Genomic DNA, 23104 nt, shown 5'->3' with positions numbered 1-23104 from the left:
CCAGGGCAGTGCCTTGTTCAAAGCCCTCCTGCCAACCAATACCCAGGAAGCCTGTTCTCTCCAAAGGCTCTGAAGTGGTGAGAAGCAGTGGTTCCTGGGTGGGTACCAACTCTTAGGAGACCCCAAGATCTGTCCACATGTGCTGATGTAAAAACAAAAAAGGGTCTATTAGTCCTGTAGCAAGATTTAAACAGGAGACAACAGAAGCCTGGGGAGTGAATGCTGCTGGTACTCCTAGCCAGGACCCTCCTTTGGGTCAACAGACCCACACCCTAGCTGCTGTGTGCTGGCAAGCTGTAGCAAGTGGATTAGACCATTATGCTGGAATGATGTGGACAGTGAGGAACTCAATACCCACATTAATGATTTGGAGGCTGGCTGAGAGAATGTATGACACACAAGAGGTGCTCACTAAGTGTTAGCTTTTCCACTGCCCCCATCTATGTATTTTTCATCTTTTCACTAGCTATAGAGGACGGACGTTTCAAAGAGATATGATGATTATATCTACCAAAGATGTAGTCTCTATTTCTTGTTCAAATGGAGGGCTGTCCTCTTATTTCTAAGTTATTTTTTAAAGATGTTTTGATTTTTAACTGTGTGCAAGCATGCATGTATATGCATGTGTGCAAGTACACACACGTGTGTGCTTGCCACTTATGTGCAGGCATTCTTAGAAGCCACAAGTGGGCAACTGATCCCCTGGAGCTGGAATTACAGGCAGTTATCAGTGGCCAAATATGGGTTCTGAGAAGCAAACTTGGTTTTTCTGTAAGAGCGGAGCCATCTCTCCACCCCCCTCTAAATTATATTTGTAGTTTAATAATTATTTTTCTCTACTTCTGTCTGACAGAATAAATTTTGTAGCTTGTAACATCTTCAAAGTATAAAACGTACAAGCGTAAATATCCACAATACAATATATGTAGTATAGTGGTGTGTTCTTTTTTTTAAAAGTTTAGGCTTTATATAGGAAGCGAAGCGTCAGGATCAGTTGTACACATTTATAACTAATCATCTTCAGGAAATAAAGCTTTTTTTATGTGAACCTGAAATCTTCATGTCCTCTCTTTTCAGAGTTTTCCCATCAGGGAACCAGCTCATCTGCCCTGATGAACATCTCATGGGGGTGGGGATGAGTGGAGGCCCATCTTCTCTAGGGACTTTGGCATTTTAGATGTAAGTAACTTTGGATGCTTCCCAAATCTGAGGGAGAACAGGCCGAAGAGAAAGGACCTCTGGCTTCCACGATGCAGGAAGAGTCTTAACCTGTACTGTTCTTCCCAGAGTCACCGCTGGAAGGTAGACACCAGACAGAGACAGAGGTCACGATGTGTGACGGCCACTTGGTGTAGGCACCCTTGGACCTTGCAGGTGAGGTAGGGACAGACAGCATGGGTTACAGAACTGGGCAAATCTAGTTTCTATCTCACCCTGCTACTTAACAGCTTTTTTGTCGTAGGAAAACCCTGAGTTTCCAGTTTCATTAAATGTCAAAAGGGCTACTTATAAAAACTGTATCAAATGTGATAATGTACTGAAGCACTTTGTATACAGTACTAGTATACAGTACTTGGACAATAATGATTGCTGGATTGGTGATTTCTTTTTCCCACATTAATTAACCATAGAATTATTTGCTTATCCCTCCAAGAGCAAATCACAATGTTTTTCTTTATTTCTCCCCTTCAGATACTTTTAGATCTTCACAATAAACCTGGAAATTCAAGGGAAATATAATTCTTTCTGTTCTCCCCTCACACAAGGCAGAAGAAGTCTCTATACAAGAGGCAGAAAAAGTGGCAGAGAAGCCTGACAGTTGGCTTCACAGCTGCCTTAAGAGAGCCAAGAGTCGACGCTATTCACAGCTCACACTGGGGGACCTGTGAGTGATCACACCATCACTGACCTTGGAGAGAGGGATGGGCTCCGGCTCTAGCAGCTGCCGACTGACAGAGGGCTCCGTGCCTGACGACGCTGTTCTCTCCAAGACGTGGATACTCTGCAAATGACAGACAGAAACCCACCTAGGGTTAGTGCCCCATCCTCACATCGGTGAACATGGGGGAGAGATCACAGGGAGCATGGCAGGGAGGTGCTAGGAGATGGCAAGTGTCTTGAAGGCCAAGTGCGAGCGAGAAAGTAACAGCAGTGCATGTCGCCTCTTGAAGTTCACTGCTGAACGTCTTCCACAGTGCTGGATTCGACCTTACAGGAGTCACAGGAGTATATCCCGGGGGGGGAAAAAAAAAAAACCTTTACAACACAAGAAAACTGAGTATGTCTGATGATGGACAACAACTTAGATGCATCACCAACTTCATCGCCCCCAAATGTTGTCAGAACCACAAAACCTGAAGAGAAACTTGACTTTGCCAACTAGGTAGCATGTAAGCACATAGGCAGGGCATGAAGGATTAACTCAAGACATTTGAGCAGGAAAGGGAAACCAGATTCTCCGATTTCCAAATCAAGATACACACAGAGATCAGTTTGGCATAAAGTATACTAAACATGAGTTCAGCGTCTATAGATAGCAGCCGACTGTTAAAATGTAGCCTCCGTTTCATGGACCAGAAGGGTGAAACACCACGTGACCCAGCACTGGCATCTGGAAAGTAGCCTCCTGCGTGCTTGGCACTGAGAACTCGCATCAATTTCTTCTCTACTTGACTTTGGGAACAGTTTTGCTATTAAAAAAAGAAGCCCATTCATCTTGAATATTCACTATATATACAATATAGTGCATACAAAATGAGCGAAAAAAATCTAACCCTCACATTTTGTTGACTTTTTCAAGGCACAGGCAATCATTAAAAACATTTACCAAGACACAGTAATAAGTGTTTTTATTATCACAAGTGTGTTGTGTGTGTGTGAGAGAAAGAGAGAGAGAGAGAATGTGTGTGAGAGACAGAGAAAGTGTGTATGTGTATATGTGTGTATTTGTGTGTGTGTGAGAGAGATTTTGTGTGTGTGTGTGTGTGAAAGAGAGAGAGACAGAGTATGTGTGTGTGAGAGAGACAGAGAGAGACTGTGTGTGTGTGTGTGTGTGTGTGTGTGTGAGAGAGAGAGAGAGAGAGAGAGAGAGAGAGAGAGAGAGAGAGAGAGAGAGAGAGAGTGAGAGAGAGAAGAAGGAGGAGGAGAAGGTGGAGAGAGAGAGAGAGATGACTGACCCAAAGCCTTGTGAACATGGGGCAAGGACTCAGCCCCTAAGCATCATCCCCAGCCTGTTCAGGTACTTAGAGCACACAGAGGTGGGAGTACTTACCCATCCCCTGGTCTCCCTGCTCAAAGGGAGCTGGCGCATAAGGAGCTCGGGTGCAGACTCTTGAACATAGCCTTCCCTGCAGCTCTTCAGCTTGGTAAGTCTGCTCTTCAGACTAGAGTTCACAGGTTTCAGTACCTCCTGGGCAGCAAGAGGAAATCTGCCCACATGACTGTCCTTTGGTTTCCTCCGTGTCGATAAACAGACAATGAGACTGCATAACAGCTGAACAGCTCAGGACAACTCACCCAGAGAAAAGCATGACTCCAAAGGTCTGCTCAACGGGGCTTCTTGTCACTTAAGGGTATTTCAAAGATGCAAAGAAATTGCTGGGAATATTTTAGACTGTGGCTACAAATCCCTGTATAGACTCCTTTCCATCCAAGTGCGGGGCACTAATAACTAATGCCACTGAAATTGCTCACCTGGCCCTCTGTTATTACTTGCTTCTCTTTCATTGTGAAATCACTGACTGAAAGCAACCTGGGGAGCAAAGGATCTATTCGGTTTACACTTCTATGTCACAGTCCATCCTTGAGGGAAATCAGGGCAAGAACTCAAGCAGGAACCTGGAGGCAGGAACTGAGATAAAAGACCATGGAATAACACTGCTTACTAGCTTGCTCTCCATGGATTGCTCACTTTGCTTCCTTTTTTTCTTTTTCTTTTTTTCTTTTTTCTTTGGTTTTTTGAGACCAGGTTTCTCTGTATAACAGCCCTGGCTTTCCTGGAACTCACTCTGTAGACCAGGCTGGCCTCGAACTCACAGAAACCCACCTACCTCTCCCTCCTGAGTGCTGGGATTAAAGGTGTGTGCCACCATTGTCCGGCTCAGTTTGCTTTCTAATATGCCCCGAGACCACCTGACCATGGGGTGGCAGGCCCTGAAGTGGGCTGAGCCCTCTTGCATCAATTAGCAATTAGTAAAATGCCCCAGAGACATGTCCACAGGCTGATGTGATGGAGGCAAGTCCTCAACTGAAGTTTCTTCTTTGCAGGTGACCTAGTTTATGTCAAGTTGACAAAACTACCATCTTATTATCTATTTTTTTTTTTTTTTGTGTGTGTGTGTGTGTTGCCTTCACGTGTAGTGTGTGTGCCTATGGAAGCCAGAGGTCATCCTCACTATAATTCCTCAAAATGCCAATCCTGTTTTTTGAGACAAAGTCTCTCCCTGTAACCTGCGTCACCAGGTAGGAGAGGCTGGCTGGCCAGCTGGCCCCAGGGACCTACTTCTCCTCATACCCAAAGGCCGGGATTACAAACATGCAAAGCACATTTGCCCAGCTTTCTGCGTGCATGCTGGGGCCAGGATCGGGCCATTGTGCTTAGTATTCTCATCTCCTCAGTCCCTCAGATAAATTTATACTTACAAATTATATGAAGTATTTTCAAAGGAAAGTATCCAAATAAGTTAGAAGGCTCAAAGAGTTTTCATTATTCTTGTAGCTACCAGGCCTGACTCTCTCCTAAGTGCCGTGTGTTTAAAAGCACACAGCACAGTACTTCAGTGGTATTAGTAACCTAACGGGGTAGTGTTGCCACCAACCAACAGTGAACTCCCATATTGCCCCCAACAATCTTTGCATGGATTATTTTGTTACATCTCAAGCTTCTGTATCCAGATAAACTTATTTTATGACTAACTGAACAGGGAGGACAGGGAGCCAAGGAGCTGCAGTCAGTAAGTGCTGAGGTTTGATTTGAGATTTGATTCAGGGGCCCAGGCTTTTAAATATCATCTTCTATTGAAGTTCAAGCCAATACTGGATGACATACGTTACAGAAATTTCTAAGACATAGCCCCACCCTCACCAACTGAACACAAGGTAAGGTTCCCTCCACCACAACCTTCCACGGATTCCGAGGTAGACATCAGTAAACCAAAAGGAGAAAGGTTACAAACTCTGAAATATCACACAACTGCAAGGTTAATTTCTTGGACAACCCTGAAATGAACCTTGAGGTCGTGTAATTTCCAGTTTCTAATTCTGAGAACTAAGAGTCAGTTGGCTTTAGCTTTGGGACTGTAGTGTATGACACAGAGCAAAAGATGTAACTTTTTTTTAGGCCTGAATACTGCTCTCATTTTATTTACCAAGTGCCAGACAAATCACTAACCAGGCTCGGCTGCATGTCTTTGTGTCTTCAATCTGTTAAGGTGGAGATAACTAATATCCCTCCTGTGGGACACAGAGTTGGCATTTAATGTATACAAAGCGCCGCCCAGAGACTGGCCCACAGCTGACGCTAAATGGTAGCTACTATCCAACTGTAAACATTACACAATCAATTAGGGAGCTCACACATTCTTACAGAAACAGGAGGATGCCTGTAGCTGTCTGTGCAGGGATCCCTCTGAAGAGATGAAGCCATAATTACAGGGCCATCTTATTAGTCAGGCAACCCAGTAACCCTCATCAGGACCACGGCATGACCAGTGCATCAGAATTCATCATGCAAGCTGTCCATGGGAGCGGAGGCAAATGCCCCGGACATTCTCCATGGGGAGCCAACAGAGGCAGTACAAGGTGGACTCTGCAGCCACCCGAATGCCTGCAGTGGAAGAGGCTCAGGTAGTTGCCCGGGTCATCGCAATCATTCCCTCCAAGGATACTTTTCTCTGCAATAACACAAGATACTAGAGCAGTGGTTCTCACCCTTCCCAAAGCTGTGACCCTTTTAATACAGTTCCTTGTGTTGTTCCTCGTGACCCCTCGACCATAAAATTATTTTCATTGTTACTTCATAACCATAATTTTGCTACTGTTATGAATCGTAATGTAAATATCTACATTTTCTGAGTCACTAAAACCACAAGGCCATGCTGACACAGTGGGAATTCTAGTTAGCAGCACCTGTCGGGCCTGTACTGCGAGAGCAGCAGTGTGTGGCGTTAAGTACCCATAAGTGCTCTGCGAAACTCAAAGTTAAAAATCTTAGGAACAGTGCCCAGAAAATATCCCCATAGGACAGTGGGAAAACCCACAGGGAGAAAAGCAAAGTTACCACAGTGCTTCTGCTCTGAAAGGACAGTGTCTTTACGAATCAACACCTACAGACTCCACTCACGTGGCCTGTGTTTGGAAACCTTTTATCCTAAGAAATACTGTTTGTCTCTTGAATGGGCTAGAAACCCAGTGCAATGGAAACTCCCAGGAATCTATGAGGGTGACCCTAGCAGTGGGGGATATGGAGCCTGAACTGGCCATCTCCTGTAACCAGGTCAGACTTCCTGTGGAGGGATTGGGAGCTACAATTTGTCCCTCCCTCCACGATATGCTGAGGTAAAGGTGGTGCAGAAATTATGGGAATAGCCAACCAATGACTGGTCCAGCTTGAGACTCATACCATGAGAGGGAGCCCACTCCTGATACTGCTTAGAGGGCCAGGACCCAGAGGCTGGACAGTCTACAGACCTAGGATAGAACCAAACATAACTAGCAAAAAAAAAAAAAAGTCAATGAAATGATTGTTAATGATACTTTGCTATACTATAGATTGGTGCCTAGCCCAATTGTCAGAGAGGCTTCACCCAGCAAATGATGGAAACAGATGCAGAGACCCATAGCCAAACATTGGCAGACCTTGGGGGAATCCTGAAGAGGGGGCGGGGAAAGGATTATGGAAGTCAGAGGGGTCAAGGACACCCCAAGAAAACTCACAGAATCAACTAACCTGGGCTCATAGGGGCTCACAGAGACTGAACTGACAACCAGGGAGCCTGCATGGGACTGACCTAGGCACTCTGCATATATGTGACAGTTGTGTAGCTTGGCCTTCTTGTGGACTCCTAACAGAGGGAGCTGGGGTGTCTCTGACTCTGTAGTCAGCTTTTGGGACCCTTTCCTCCGACTGGGTTGGCGGGACTTGGTGGTGGGAGCTGGAGAAAAATTCTCCAGCTACATGGGTTGCCTCATCCAGCCTTAATAGGAGAGGAGGTGCCTAGTCTCACTGCAGCTTAATATACCATGGCTGGCTGATATCCATGGGAGGCCTGCCCTTTCCTGAAGACAAAGAAGGAGGAGAGGATGGTGGGGGATAGAACACAGACAGGGAGGAGAGGAAGGAGAGGAAACTGTGATTGGGATGGAAAACCAATCAATCATCAATCAATCAATCAATCAATCCAGAAATGAAATACTGTTTGCGGGGCTGGAGAGGTGGATCAGCAGTTAAGAGCACTTGTTGCTTTCGTAGAGGACCCAAGACCCACATGGTGGTTCACAACCATCTGTAACTCCAGTTCCAGGGGAACCTATGCCCTCTTTTCTGGCCAGTACAGGTACTGGGCACACACATAGCACATATACATACATACATACATTCAGGCAAAACACTCACACACATAGAAATAAATAAAGCTTAATGAAAAAGAAACGTTGCTTGCAAACATCCAAGTGCTACCCTGATATCTGAGAAACATTGACTACGGAGGGACAAAGGAGAGAGACTATAATAGCCTTTTAATTCCCATAGTTGCCTTTAAGTGGAACCAGAACCAGAACCTACTGCTCAATTCGTCACTTAAGACCCTGTACTCTAAACATTTAGCAACATTAGCTATATAGCAACATGGCTATATAGCAACTCAGAGGCTAGCCTGAGCTACAAGAGACCTGTTTCAAAAGAAAAGTAGTTCCCTGTGGCTTGAAAAGGACATTGGAGTTAATTTACAATCTTACACTGTCACAATTACCCAGAATTCAAAATGGTTTTCATCTAATAGTCACTTACATAATTTTGCTAACTGTCAAAGAAAAAGCTCTCTAATCATTTAAGGTTTATATATGCACGTTACAGGCACAGCTGGATTATTCCAGTCCTCCTTATGAAGTCAGACTGTGTATATCCATGATATGTCTATGTGTACCATAAATATTTGCTAAAGAAAGAACAAACAGTGGCTGTAACACAGATAATGTCTCAGTTCCTGTCAGGCATGATTGCATGACCAGGAGATAAAATACAGGTAATAAAGAGGAGGGAGCCGGCCCAGCTCATGCCTCAGTGTGATTAGAAAATTGCCCCTACTTCCTACAGGGCGTGTCTTTCACCTTCATTTAATTTCTGGTTTAAATTTATGGTGATTATTAAAAAGCTGACAGATAGAGAAATAATGATAGAGAATAATGATAGAGAAACCTCTTACATATTTATAATAAAAAAAAAAGCAAAGAGAAAACAGAATTGAAAAACATCCATGGTAAGCAATGGAGTCTTTCAGCTACTTCAGCATATTTTATTTTTTAATGCACATACAATTATTAAAACCCAAAATTGGAATTGTACTGTATTTCAGTTTATTAACCTGCTTTTTCAATTAACTTTCCCCAAGCATTAGATATTCTTTAAAACACTTTTAAACGGTTGTGTGAGATCTCACTGGATGGCTATGAAAGGCAGTCTAACTGTTTCCTCACTTCTGAACACTAGAGAGCTTCTAATTTTTCACTGATATAAAATATTTTGATAATCTTTCTGTGCACAATTATTCACATGCATATTAAATTATAAAGTGGTATATGATCTTTGGTAATTTCCTACATGAATACAGTATATTTAGAGCATTGTCTCTCCTATATAATTTCTGTTGTTTCCTTAGGATATATTGTTTAGAAGCGAAATTACTGGTCCTCTAGCATGACCTTATTAAAGTTTTTTGTCTAAACACTGTTAGATCCCAAAACACAAAATCAATGCATAAGTTTGGCAGCATTGTGAAAAGCATGCATGTCCATATAAAATCTCACCAGGGCTAGCTATGATGGATGTTACAAAATCAGCTTCGAGTTAGGATTCGAAGTAAATTTAAGTCTGGTGCCTGGAACGTGAACAAGGACATGCATGGGGAGGGGGTCCTATTTGCACAGTATTTGCAACCTATAGTTAGACAGGTACAGTGGAGTGGGCGGAGGATGTAAAAGTTTTACATTTGTTCCTTAAGCAAAATAAAGGTTTTATAGACATAGGGTCCTCCCACATGACATTTGATAGTCCTAACGAACACCTCAAAGTCTATTCTGACCTCCAAACCCCAGAGAAGAACAGACTCCAGGGAATGACAGACTTCTAGGGCCTTTCCAGCATGAGAGGCCCTCTGGGACTCACTAACACCCTCTATTTGGTGTTCTGCCTACGAATCTAACAAGCTGTGTTAAGCTTGAATCTGACAGACGGATCTGCTGCTGTAAAAATGCCATTCAAAACCAGTAAACTCGGGGTACATGAACATGGGTGAAGGCAGGCCCAGGGAACCAGCGGGCCCTGCAGGCACCTGAGGAACAGCAGCAGACTCCTACCCGCTAATGATGATTTCTGAATCATTCGTGGGTAATGAGTGGCTAAGTGCCAGGTGTCACACTTCTCTCCAGTGGTCTCTGTTTCAGCACTTGTCATATGTGCCGAATGTAAACAGCGAATGACAGTGGCGGAGACAACGGGAAGCTGGAAGCGGGAGGGGCTGCTCATTATTATTTCTAATGGCAGTTTGCAGGAAACAAACAACCCAAACTTTGCATTCCAAAGCCAATATATGCAATGAATGTACGGACAAGTCAGCAAGAACCATGCCGTTCACTAGGACAGCTATCCTCCATGACGCCCATGAAGATTGTCTGGGGTACCATTAGGTTTACAGTTTACTAGGTCAAAGAGCACAGGAACATCAGCACTGATGCTCAGGGGGAACATGAGGGGACAATACTAACCCAGAAGTGATGGACAGATCCCGCTTTGTGGAGCTCTCCTCTCAGTACCCAGAAGGCCCTTCCCTCGGATGTTCAGCCTGACTGGCTTTGTAATAAGTAACTCTATCAGTGGGGTGGCCAGGATAGGGCCTCCAGAAACAGAAAGAGAGCAAACCCTGTCTTCATCACGCATTAGCTCTGGGCTATATTGCCATATTTTAGTTCTCTGGAAAAGGTACTTGTAGTGGGTAGCCATTCCAGCTTTGATCTGGAAGTTCCAACCCCCATTGAGGCTTCGGTAACTGTCACGCCTACAAGGTGGGGCCAAGAGAGGGCCCTGAAGACCAGAGATCCAGATGCGCCGCTGCGTTCTCTCTGTTCCTGGACCCTGGATGGTGGAGGTAGACCTAGCAGAGTTCTCCAGAGAACACCGCCAGACTGCGACACACCTTCCCCAGACCCTGCAACCTACCTATCCCTTCATTTGTAAGTTATGTCACTAAAAAACCTCCCTTTTAACTACGTGGAGTGGCCTTAATAATTTCACCAATAGTACTCATGGCCAGCTTCCACAGTGAGTGCTCATGAAGTATCAGCTGTTGCTAGTGAGGTTCTATCTACTCATAAACTCTGCCTCACATTTAGGATTTTCAGAATATCCAATTAGCACAAGGTGACTAAATCAAAACTTGACTAGAGTATGAACTGCCACAAAGGAATATTTTCTCTTCCCCAACCAAATACTAACAAGGAGCAATCCATCTCAACTCCCAAGATCAGAAGAGACTGGCATATTCAGGGCAGTGTGGCCATAGACATAAATATTAATTTCTTATTGATACTGGTCCTCAATACTGAGAAGTGAACTCCACACAAAACCTGGGATCCCCAAAAGGCTAAATTTAAATCGGAATAAAGTCAAGGATTTATTAACACTGAACACTAGAGATTTAGTCTTTAATACCACTCTGGAGAGGACAGGGCAGATTTTCCAATCAGGTTCGGGACCTTTCTGCACATCTGCATGGCCACTGGATTCTACAGAGATGCAAGAATTCATGTTGTACTGCTCCTCATGGAGAAGACCTGAGAGGGTTTTAAACTGCAGGTTAGATATAAAACTGGGAATAATTGTGGTTTTTCCTCTCAAAATTAGAACATTTGGGGCTGGAAATGGCTCAGCTGGTAAAGAATTTGCTGCATATGCATGAGGACCTGGGATGGATCCCCAACGCCCGCATAAAGCTGAGCAGGGCAGTGTGGACTTGTCTGTAACCTCAGTGCCGGGGAGGCAGAGACAGGCAGAGCCCTGGGGCCCACTGGCCAGCAAAAAGAAGCATCCTGTGTTTCAAAGTAGAACCCTGGTTATCTCACTGAAGATGATCTAGGGATTTAGAGGAGACCTATTCCAATCCAGTCATAGATAAGCTGGGAGATGTTTTTTATCACTCTGCCTGCCCAAGAAAAGAACTTGTTATAAGAACCCAGTACACCTATAGACATTTACTCCAGGAGCCTTTTCACACAGACTACAGATACTGATGTGGCCATAGAACAGAGTTATACCAGCATGTAGGAGCTGACTCGTTGCTGGGGATGGCCTCACACTTCACCAATGGGCACAACTGAAGGGCTCTTGTTGGTTTTGAAATATATTGCTCTTGCTAGCTAACACATAGGAAAATTTCAGATGCTCGTGTGTGATGGCTAGTCTTCATCGTCAATTTGACTGGACTTAGATTCACCAAGAGACCACACCTCTGGTGTGCCTGTGAGGGGGTGTCCAGAGGATGAACTGAAGAAGGAAGGTCTACTTCCTGACTGCAGCTATACTGTGACCTCACTCACACTCCTACTGCCATATCTCCCCATCATGATAGACGAGGTCCCCTCAAACTGTAAGTCAGAACAAGCCCTTCTCTCACCTTTCTCTTGTCAGATAGGATTTTGTTTTAGCAACAATAAAAGTAACTAATATAAGGATTTGGGAGACAGCTCAGCTGATGAGGTGCTTGTTGTACAGGCAACAATCACAGCGTAGCAGCATGTGTCTGCAATCCCAATGCTGGGAGAGCAAATGCAAAAGCAGATCCCTGAAGCTCACTGGCCTGCTAGTCTAGCCAATCAATGGACTTCATGTACAGTGAGAGACCCTGCCTCAAAAAATGAGATGGAGAGCAAGTAAGGAAGACACTCAACATTGACCCCTGACCCCCACAAGCATGAACACACATGTGTACCTGTGCCTGCAAGTTCACACATACATGAAAATCTATTCATATAAATATTTACGCACATACATCATGAGGGGATGCGAGTGTGTGTGGACACACACACACACATACACATGCAACACACTTAGGTAACAGAAATCTCTAACTGTTAAGAATTGATCATGATATTGAATATAAATAATAAAACTGGAAAGAAGATCAACTACTAATCTATGACTTATTTACATTTTCCCTTATTTATGATCTTTGAGCTTCTGCTAACTTTGTATTATTATATATAATTGCAGGCATTTTTCGATTTTTTTTTTTTTTTTTTTTTTTTGGTTTTTTGAGACAGGGTTTCTCTGTGTAGCTTTGCGCCTTTCCTGGAACTCACTTGGTAGTCCAGGCTGGCCTCGAACTCACAGAGATCCGCCTGGCTCTGCCTCCCGAGTGCTGTCGATTTTTTTAATAAACAAAAATGACTAATTCACTTCAAGACTGACAAGATCTAATCTGAGGAACTATAACAGTTCACTCACAGGAGACAGCGTTAGTGGAAATGATACACTCCTTCTCCTCCCAACATCTACTCTTCTCAGACTCAAAACCTTCAACGGTTGTTTTCTCTCCTTCTGTCATATCAATTTCACAATTATTTCCCAACAGCTACACAAGCCTCGAAGTCTGTCTTACAACCTTCTCTCCCTCCAACTCCTTACACACATCTTCATTCAAACACACCCTGAACATAGCAGATGCACAAGACTACACAAGGTACCAGGGAGACACTGCTGGATAGATGAAATCCTTGTGTTCACGGGATTTGTACTCCAGTAGCAGAGACTAGGACAAAAGGATATAATGTAAATAGATAAATATATAACCAACATCCGGACACACAAAATGGTGATTAATGTTCTGCGAAAAATAAAATCAGCTACATGGACAGTGAGTGATAAGGGCATGGAGAAAAGGGCTGAACAGACTACCCCATGAGGGGACAGTTAAAAAATGAGTCAAGAGCTGGGTGGTGGTGGCACTCGCCTTTAATCCCAGCACTCAGGAGGCAGAGCCAGGAGGATCTCTATGAGTTCAAGGCCAGCCTGGTCTACAGAGCAAAATCCAGGACAGGCACCAAAACTACACAGAGAAACCCTGTCTTGAAAAACCAAACCCCTCCCCCCAAAAAAACCAAAAAACAAAAAAAGTGAGTGGAGTATGTGAGGAAGCCAGACACGGCTGGAGGAAAAACTTAGACCAAGGAGACTAAAGTATATAATAACCTTGAAGTAAGAACACTGTAAGCACACACTTGGTACATCTCGGGAATAGACTGCAGGAAAACAAAAGAAATGCATTGTGGTAAGAGATGGGATCAGAGGTCAGGCAGACCCAGATTCTAAATGGCCTCATAGTCAGTGCTCAGCAACTCGGTGTCATATGGATGTCCTGGAGGATTGGTGCAGAAGAGTTAAATCTACCTGGGATTTTGAAGGGAACACTGGTTATTCTGTGAAGAATGCCCTGGGTGATGGGTGAGGGTTGAAACTGGATGACCAAGTAGACCAGATGAGGAACCAGGGAGGCTCAGACCAGAATGGAAGGGGAAGAGGTAGAAGGTATCTATCAGGTTCCAGGGGAAGGAAAATCTACAGGGGTCTCTGTTGGTCGGAAGCAAAACGTGAGACAAAGAGAAGCTGAGGATGTTTCCAGGAATCTTGGGATGGATCCATCAAATGAGAATTGTCTGTTACTGAGGGGGAATTTGGAAAGAGGCACCTCTGAGAGGAGAATGGTAAAGTCTGTTGGGGATACCTTAAGATCCATTAGCTCCTAAGTGGATCTTCCTGGGTAAGTTAAATATTACTGTATCAGGCCTACTGACATCCGGGACCAAAGTTCACAAATTCAGATCTTTCAGGAGCCAGGCCGTCCATATAAATAAATATTAGAATAACTGGTAGACAAGGAATGTGGCCAATCAGGTAGGAAACGCCCCCATTTAAACTAGAAGTCACTACAGAGACAATCAGTGTTGCCATTTAGGATCTGAACACAATGTCTCTATATCTTCCAGTTTACAAATGCAAGGGGAAAAAATGATATTTTTAATAGCCAAGTATTAGGGGAAAAGTTTCAGAATCTACTAAATTCTAGAAGAGTTTAACTAGAGGTTTTACTTCAGAACTCAATAGTAATCTTAATTAATTGATATATAACACCAAAGAAATGTTTAGCATTTCTCTTCATTTACTTAATAAGGAAACTTTTATTTCCATATGCTTTAAGGGACAAGCTTTATTTGGGGAATTTATGAGGACGCCTTAGATGTCTAATCAACTCCTTTGTTACCCCTTTGGAAGTTTCAGTGGCATGTTTATGTTGCGAAGCTGTGAGGTGTGGCAGATTACACACACAGGCAATTATGTTAGGTGTCCTAACATCTGAGACCAGAGTCAAGGAAGAGTTCTAGCAGGGCACGTACTGAAGCCTTGAGCGTGTTAAGGACTAAGTGGACTCTTGACCCTGTCACTGGATGAAGAAACACTTAGTGAAATCCCAGGCTCGTCACATCAGGCCCCCATGTTCTGTCTTTCGTCTGCTGCGCTGTATCACTTAGAGACAGGAAAAGACAGCCAAGTGCTACTATGCACAGATGTTCCCTGTGTTATTTTTCCACGAGGAAGAAAGGGGAGGGCAAATAAATCTGGCACGGAAAATTTGTAATAAAAAGACAAGGCGAATATCACTGTAAGTCTTTAAAAATACCCTCTGTTTAGAAAAGTTTACAACACAATGTAGAAGATCAACTCATAGATCCACAAAGTAAACAATACAAAAATGCCAAACATTATCCAAAAGCTCTATGACAAGGTCAGTAAAGGAGAAGGGAAAGTGGTTTTGAATGGCCAGTGAGAGTCTCCCATGAGCCATCCTTGATCCCGAGGAAGCATTAGAGGGTGGAGGTTGGGAAGGGACTCCACTCAGGGAAGATGAGGCAGAGATAGAGATGGGACAAATTTAGGAATCACAACACACAATGTACATGTTGTGAAATGGGGCTGGACCAGACTATGTCTTCAGTGGACACCCAACCCATAAGGAAATCTGGCTTTACTTGTGTAGAGAACAGGAAGTCCTTGAATGGTTTCATGACTCTGCCATATTCAGGGAATTTGAAATGATGAGGTCCTGAAGGTGCTAGTGAGGTAAGAGTCCTTAAAGGCCCTGGGAAAAGGTGACGAGAGTCTGGACTGGGGAGCTGACAGTGGGAACAGGAAATGATGTTCTAGAGGAGGAAGCTGATCTACAGAATCAATCTAGCGACTACAGGTGAAACCAAGGAGAAAGACACGGAACAGGCCCCATGTCACTGAGAATGGGTCTCTGACAACAGACTGGCTCACATATTGCTTTATGTCACAGATGGAGAGTGGGACATCTAAGCAGAAATGTTTAAGCAGCTCACCAGCACTGTGCACCTAGAACCTGTGAACAACAAGTAAATAAGATGCATTAAAATACTCCTGCGTGGGGCTGGAGAGATGGCTCAGCGGTTAAGAGCACCGACTACTACTACTCTTCCAGAGGTCCTAAGTTCAATTCCCAGCAACCACATGGTGGCTCACAACCACCTATAATGAGATCTGTTGCCATCTTCTGGCCTGCAGGGACACATGCAAGCAGAACACTGTATATATAATACATAAATAAATCTTTAAAAAAAAATACTCCTGCGTTCTCTGCTGTGTGTCATATCCTTCACCAGGTGACTAGGAGAAAGACAGAGTTGAACTCTGCAACATAGCAGTATCTGCAAAGATGTCTGTTAAATCAGAGGAAGGGAAGACTGAACAAAGACTAATTTGTCACACTTTCTCTGTGCCCTTGCATTATACAGATGCATATAAAAGTACTACACCACATCACAGCATATGCTAGACTTTCAAGTTCTCCACATTTATTCTGAGTTTTAGGGTAATGATGGAGGTGAGGAGGAAAATGGATGATCTTTATTCCTTATTCTTCTCCTCTTTGAGGGAGATGAACAGACACAAAAGAGAAGTCAGGAAGCAGAGGAGAAAGACTTTGGGAGTGTGTTCCACCTGCTGAGATACACAGGGACAAAAGTAAATTGTCTCCTTAAAAAATAATAGCCATGCCAGGTGGTGGTGGCGCACGCCTTTAATCCTAGCACTCAGGAAGCAGAGGCAGGTGGATCTTTGAGTTTGAGGCCAACATGGTCTACAAAGTTCCAGGGCAACATGGACTAAACAAAAAAGCCTTGTCTTGAAACCCTCCTATAATAACAATAATAAGAATGATGATGATGATGATGATGATGATGATGATGATGATGATGATAATAATAATAGCGTGCAGCCTTGAGCTAGCCTGGAGCTCACGATGAAGACCAGGCTTATCTTGAACTCATAGAGATCTGCTTGCCCCAGTCTCCAGAGTTCTGGGATTAAAGGCATGTGCTACATAGGGAGACTTTGCCCCCCAAACAAACAAACTAGTACTTGCATTGTCTAAATTTCATGATCAATTTATATACACTCTTCCCATCATCAGACTTTCCACTCAAAGCCAGTCAGGAGTCATCCATTCAACCTTCAGGCTCCCTGCAGCAGGCCAGGGTCCCCAGTGTCCCTGTCATTTGAAGGTGGGGCCTAGAGCTCAGGTGCAGCAGGCAGAGCAACAAGGCAAGACAGCTGTTTCCATGGCAGTCATCAGTCTTTTCTTATTTACCACAGGTCTCCAGGGTGAGCTGGGTCAATGCCTTCCTGCTCCTTAGCAACCAGGAAGGCCACGTGACTTACACTTTCTCAATTTAAATGCTCAGAGCAGGGAAAAAAAACTGGAGAACCCATAATGGGAAAGAAAAGAGAGGCAGGTAAAGGGTAGACTTGCCAACTTAGAGGGCATCTCAGCATGCAGTAGTTATTTAACACCAAGTCCTTTCATTCACAGCACCCTGAGTCTCTGAGAATCTACAAATGCATCACACTAAATATTACATCAGGTAGTCACAGATTGGTTAATGGCAGAAGTACTTCTGAGACAGTGTATGGGTATCCTTTCTGAACACTGTAACAAAAGGCACCAGCATTAAAAACTTCCCCAAGACCCTCTAGGAGGAATGTCTGCATTAGGATCTGTGAAAAATACACACAGGAGAAATCACCAGTTTGGACAGACTGCCCTGGCATTTCTTGCTATAAGTGGCAAGGGTATGCTGGGAGGTCTTGAGGTTGGGCGCTCTCTCAAAAGCACCCACAGAAATGCACTCCAACTGCTGTGAATCCATATTTGAGTTGTCCATTTAAAAATGCATACACAATGAATTATTAATAGCTGCTGCACAGCCTGGTACCATGGCTAACACCTATAATTGCAGCACTTGGAGGCTGACCCAGGAGAATGGCTGAAAGCTTGAGAACAGCTTGGGCTACACAATAAGTTCCAGGCCATCCTGACATGGGAGATTCTGTGTCAAAAAGGCAAAAACAGAAAGGAAAAAAACAATAACTAATACATTTAAATCTTTAAATTAGGCAATATGCGCTGGTCATTTAAAATGGGAGTGGAGCAGAGATGTGAGGGATCCTGCATGACTATTCACTAAGTAAAACTCACACAAAGGAAAATTCCCATGAAAAAGTTGACAAGGTACTTGTAAATTTCCACGTCTACAGCCAAATTCCTATCATAAGACACACATAACGGCAAACCGTTATTTCTATCTGCGCTGGCTGAAACACCACTGTGGTGTCTATGGCCAGCATTTATATGATGAATCCCCACATAACCATGGCAGCAGAGCAGTCCCCCAAATCCAAATGCAGCAACTGCCAACAAAAATAGCTTTCCATAAGTGGATCAAATGAGACAATTGGTATATTCCACCATAAATAAGCTCCGACACTTCACTTCCTCCACTGCCTTCGGAAACTGTTCAGTCCTTGTTGCTCAAGGTTTCTGCATATTACAATGTCATTTGCCTCCTAACTCTTTGAGTGACTAGGTCCCAAGGAACCTGGCAGAGGTTAGGGCTTGCAGAGCACTGTTAGTCTTATAGATTCGTGGGTTCTTTTGTACCTCCTTGAAGAAGAGGGAGGTGAACATCACAATCCTGATACTGACTCCACAGCTACTCAAAGGAACCCTGCTCCATGCTGTGGTCTGTGCTCTGAGTCCCCACCCTACCCCTGAAAAAAGAGAAACCAGTTTAACATCTTCACACTATGGGACATAGCTACATAAAGTAAGGGGGTGACCTGCGACATGAAGGACTTCACAACAAACTTTCAGATTCAGTTAGCAATCCCATGCTATCCAAACAGGGTTCTATCTGCAGAAAATGATAAAATGTACTGAGAATCTCCTCCTACCTGCCTGCTTTCCCTCTGAGAGGATGTTGAGGCACTTCTGTGGGTTGGAGTGGATGTTTTATGAGCAGGGGATATGCCCTTCTCGTCTGAATTCATCGCTGCAATTAGTCTAGGGATGTGCACATGAGACCATCCCAATCTTTCCAACTTTCAGACTAAGAACCAGACAATCTGCAGCTTTAGTCCATCTCCCACGAATCAGGCTGGACCAGGAAAGCACAGGCCTCTACTGAGGTGTCCAAACCACCTAAAAACGAAACAAACGGAAAGTCTCATGTCATTTAAAGAGAAATAAAAATCATTACATTTAGGGGAAAATTAATTTGCATTAACAAAGGGAAGTACACACACTTAGACGTGCAGGTCTGAGGCCCAGAGACATCGAGGTTGGAAGCACATGATGATGATGATGATACAAATATGCAAAATGATTAATACATGAATTCTGAAATTTCTGTGTTAGGAAATTTTATAATAACTCTATAGTTATATTTTTAATATAATTTCTAACATTACACTAACAGATTATGTGAACTTGTATGTGTTCATTAAGATTTTAATGACCCTCTAGTTATAAGACAAGAATTGAAATAGCATTCCCTTGGGCTGGGCAGGTAACTCAGTAATAGAACATTTGTCAAGGATAGGCAAGGTCCTGGGTTCAATCTGAACACCAAAAACTAGTAATTATTAATTTAAAATGAATAATTTCAGTAATTAAGAGAACTTTAATGAACTTGTAAACCTGGATATTCTAAATGACTGAAACTTGTAATCCTTTCTTGGAATTTTTAAATCCCCTGCCATTATATTAAAATAAAAACTGCTCAGCTGAGCTGGAGCAATGACTTAGTAGTTATAGAACACTAGCTGCTCTCCCAGAGGGCCTAGGTACAATACCCAGCACCCACATGGTGGCTTACCCTCTGTAACTCCTGTTTTAGAGGATCCAGCTCCTTCTTCTGACCTACAAGGGCACCAAGCATGCACATGATACACAGACATGCATGCAGGTAAAACACCCATATAAATAAAATTAAATTTAAAAACCTTTAAAAATAAACATAAACTGCTTATTGTCCAAACCGGAAGACTAGACTTAAAGCAAAACTAGCCTTTGTAAATCATAAATCCAAAGAGCCAAAAACTCTTGGATGAACAGTGGTAAGGCTTCAGCTCGGACTGGCAGAAGGCAGTAAAAATAAGCCAGCACCTGCAGATGATCATTTAATCTGTTCAATGAAGGCAGTCTAATAAGTGTGAATGCAGATTGGGAAGCCAAGGCCTGGTGCCCAGAAGCAGAAAAGTACGCACGCTATTTAGATCCTTGATTCAAAGTACTTTGTTTTCTGGTCCAAGATGTTTTACAAGTAGATGCTGACACTTGAGCCAAAAGTATGGCAGCTCTGTGATGTGTTCAAGTACCCCCGTGGGATGGGGCTGAAATGGCCAACTTATTAAACCACTATCTACTCAGAAGTAAATTCAATCCAAGTTTCAGGCTGTTAGTCTCTGATATACAACCGCCCTCCTTCCCTCCCCCTCTCCTGTTCCCACCTCTTCCTTCTTTCTCTTCCCTTCCCTCCCCACCCCCTCTACCTGCATAGTCTTCATTAGTATTAATGCTAATATCTTATTTTAATTTGTTTGTTTGTTTGTTTTTGTTTTTTTTTTTTTTTTGAGCTGAGGATCGAACCCAGGGCCTTGTGCTTGCTAGGCAAGCGCTCTACCACTGAGCTAAATCCCCAACCCTCTTATTTTAATTTAATACGACATTTTCAGGATAACTTGTTCATGATGAAATGGCCATGTGCCGTCTTATTGCATTATGAATACATTGAAAAACTATCAAAATCAAAAAAATAACGGATAAAGAATTAAATACATCCCAAGATCCAATTTTGAGGTTATTGTTGTTATCTATGAATTTGGGGTCTCTTGTGTTTTTAAAGAAAAGGTGTGGTGTAACTTTTCCTGGAAGACTGGGACAACTCACCTCAGATAATGAACCAATGACAGATCACAGTTCAACTTAGGGAACCACTGACTTTATTGGGGTTACTTACAGGAGTATGGGTGAGGGGTTGCATACAGGAGAATGGACAACCCAAAGCAGCTGTATCACTGAAAAACTTATCCCAGCATGGGTGATGGTTCATCAAAGCTACATCCCTTCAGCTCCCTGTATGGCTTGTAGGCAGCTTGGTGGTGGGACAGTCTCCTCTACCACAAATATGTCTGCTTATATAACCACAAGGAGGGTCCTTGTGAATCTTGCAAGTTCCGGGAACCTCCTGAGACTTATTAGTTTTATTTACTTCCTGAATATTAGGGAACCTCTCTTAAGGATGGAAATGCTCCAACTGGGCAGAAACTGCTCCACAACAAAAGCATTTCAAGTATCCAGTATCAATTCAAATGATTTTTACATCTCACCCTAATCAATCTAACGTTTGATTACTTGCTCGATTTTTAATGCCTTACAAAAGGAATTTTAAATTCTGTTTGAAGTTTGAACCTACTCATTCTCTATTCCTACAGTATGAGATTTATTATGACCTAAGAAAGATTTATTTCATCTCCATTGAAACACATTTTCAGAAATTGCCTAAACAGTGTTGTAAACCCAAGACCATACATTTCTAAGTCGTCACCAACACAATTACTATATTCAACAAGAAAAACACTGTAACTGAAAACAGCAATAATATGAGAGCAGAAAATCCCATTTTTCTCTCATTTTCTCGTTGTATCAGTAGGAGCACAAGTATTGTGAAATGCTGTAACATTTGCATTTACTTACACTGAATGAAATACAATTCAGATGTATGATTCAGGGACCAAATTAGGTGAAACTTCTTGAACTTGCTATTTATAGTCATCATAAATGATATGTGACCAGAAAAGCATTTGAAAGGAAAGGACTATTTAGCCTGAGCTAAGCTGTGATGCTGTATGAATAAGCTCCAAGCCCTAGGAGCTCAAAGAAGGGCTCACTGCCTGCTGATTCACACCTTCTTCAGGCTGGGTAGAGAGGTCCTTAGAATTCCTGCATTCCACACTGGTAGAGCATCAGACCCCATGAAAGGGAAGCAAAGAGTTTTGACAGAAACACAGGTTAGTTCTCATCAGTTGTTGCCTACAGATGACGGTCAATTCTACTCAAAGAGCTCCACGTAGGTGAGTGGCGTATGAAATCAGTTCCCTGGGAGAGATGAAGGAAATCTGAACAGAATTGTGTGAGTCACTATAAAAATAAAGGAAACTATGAAAAGCGTGGATGATACAGTGTGGATTTCAAACAGCACGTCAGTGAGTATTCCTGGTTAAAGAAGAACCAAAAACATTACCAAGGTTCAAACCAAACAAAATTCCATCATGGTGAATTTTAAAAGGAGAATCTGAGTGTGAACCAAATATAGCTGGCACCAATAATCTACTGGCAAAGATCAGAACTCACACAAAGAAAAGAAAACTAAAGTATGTAAGTGTGTGTGTGTGTGTGTGTGTGTGTGTGTGTGTGCGTGCGTGTGCGTGTGCGTGTGCATGTGCGTGTGCGTGTGCGTGTGTGTGTGTGTGTGTGTGTGTGTGTGTGTGTGTGTGTATAATCTCAAACACCTGTGAAAAATTATTTCCTCTGTGGAAATAAAATCCATATACACAAAGAAAATATAAAGTTTATTTAGAATGAGGGGAGGTAGCTCTAGAATACAAGCTTTTTCACAAAACTTAAGAAAAAAAGTGTCTTCGACAGAGCTGAGACAGGTTTGGAGACAATGGGGTTGACCTAGTTACAAACTTGAAGCTATTAATGCCATCGGAATTAGGATTCAGCAATTAAAGTGATAGTAATGCAGTACAGCATGGGTCTTCAGGGAAGAAGTTATCTTACTACATTTTATTTTATTATCCCTTAGAAGTCTGCTTGTTTTCTAATGAGAGCTAGGAAGAGAGTGGACCCAGACAACAGGAGGGGATGTAGGGAGGAACGGTGAGTGGGGGGGATGGGAATATAATCAGGATATATATTATCTGAGAAAAAAATATCTATTTTCTATAAAAGGAAAAAGTGTTAGAATAGGTTACCAAAATAGAAATACACAGGATGAATAAAAGGTTAAGAGGATGCCTGAAGAAAGAAGAGAAAGAAAAAGAAGGAAGAAAGGAAAGAAGGAAGACAGAAAGACAGACAGACAAAATTGAAGAAATCATCTTGCAAAAAGAAAAAAAGGCCAAGGAAACAACAGGAACAGGAACATGAGGCAATTCGCTAAATCTACATATAAAAATGATACTGAGCAATGACTAAAATGAATGACATCCAAAATAAATGAATGATACCTAAGCATAAAAATTGGATCACATTTTGGCAGGAAAATAAAGTAGAAAATAACTCAAAATTAGACCCCAATGAAATTAGTGAATTTAGACTGTACCGTGGGAAGCAATTCAATGAAATTAAAAATTAATCATAAAGTCAGAGCAAGAAAGGGTTTGGGAAGTATACTTTTCTAAGCATGTCTTAGGTTGAAG

The 23104-nt window shown here is 42.8% G+C and overlaps 1 protein-coding gene across 11 annotated transcripts in view; it reads right to left on the bottom strand.

Moving 5' to 3' along the window:
* Osbpl6 (oxysterol binding protein like 6) overlaps positions 1-23104 on the bottom strand; it is a 199385-nt gene that overhangs the window by 64435 nt on the left and 111846 nt on the right. For 10 of the 11 annotated variants that reach the window (XM_052725740.1, XM_052725739.1, XM_052725743.1 and 7 more), the window contains 2 exons: positions 18572-18818; positions 1910-2002 (listed from right to left, as the gene is read on the bottom strand). In XM_052725740.1, the coding sequence (XP_052581700.1) occupies positions 1910-2002; positions 18572-18667 (189 nt within the window). In that variant the 5' untranslated portion in view covers positions 18668-18818. The remainder of the gene's footprint in view (positions 1-1909; positions 2003-18571; positions 18819-23104) is intronic. The other variant, XM_052725749.1, reaches the window with a different exon arrangement.

Source organism: Peromyscus californicus, unplaced genomic scaffold, assembly GCF_007827085.1.
Source record: "Peromyscus californicus insignis strain IS unplaced genomic scaffold, ASM782708v3 Scaffold_7__1_contigs__length_154581171, whole genome shotgun sequence".
Lineage (NCBI taxonomy): Eukaryota > Metazoa > Chordata > Mammalia > Rodentia > Cricetidae > Peromyscus > Peromyscus californicus.
This window is presented reverse-complemented; position numbering and strand designations above follow the sequence as displayed.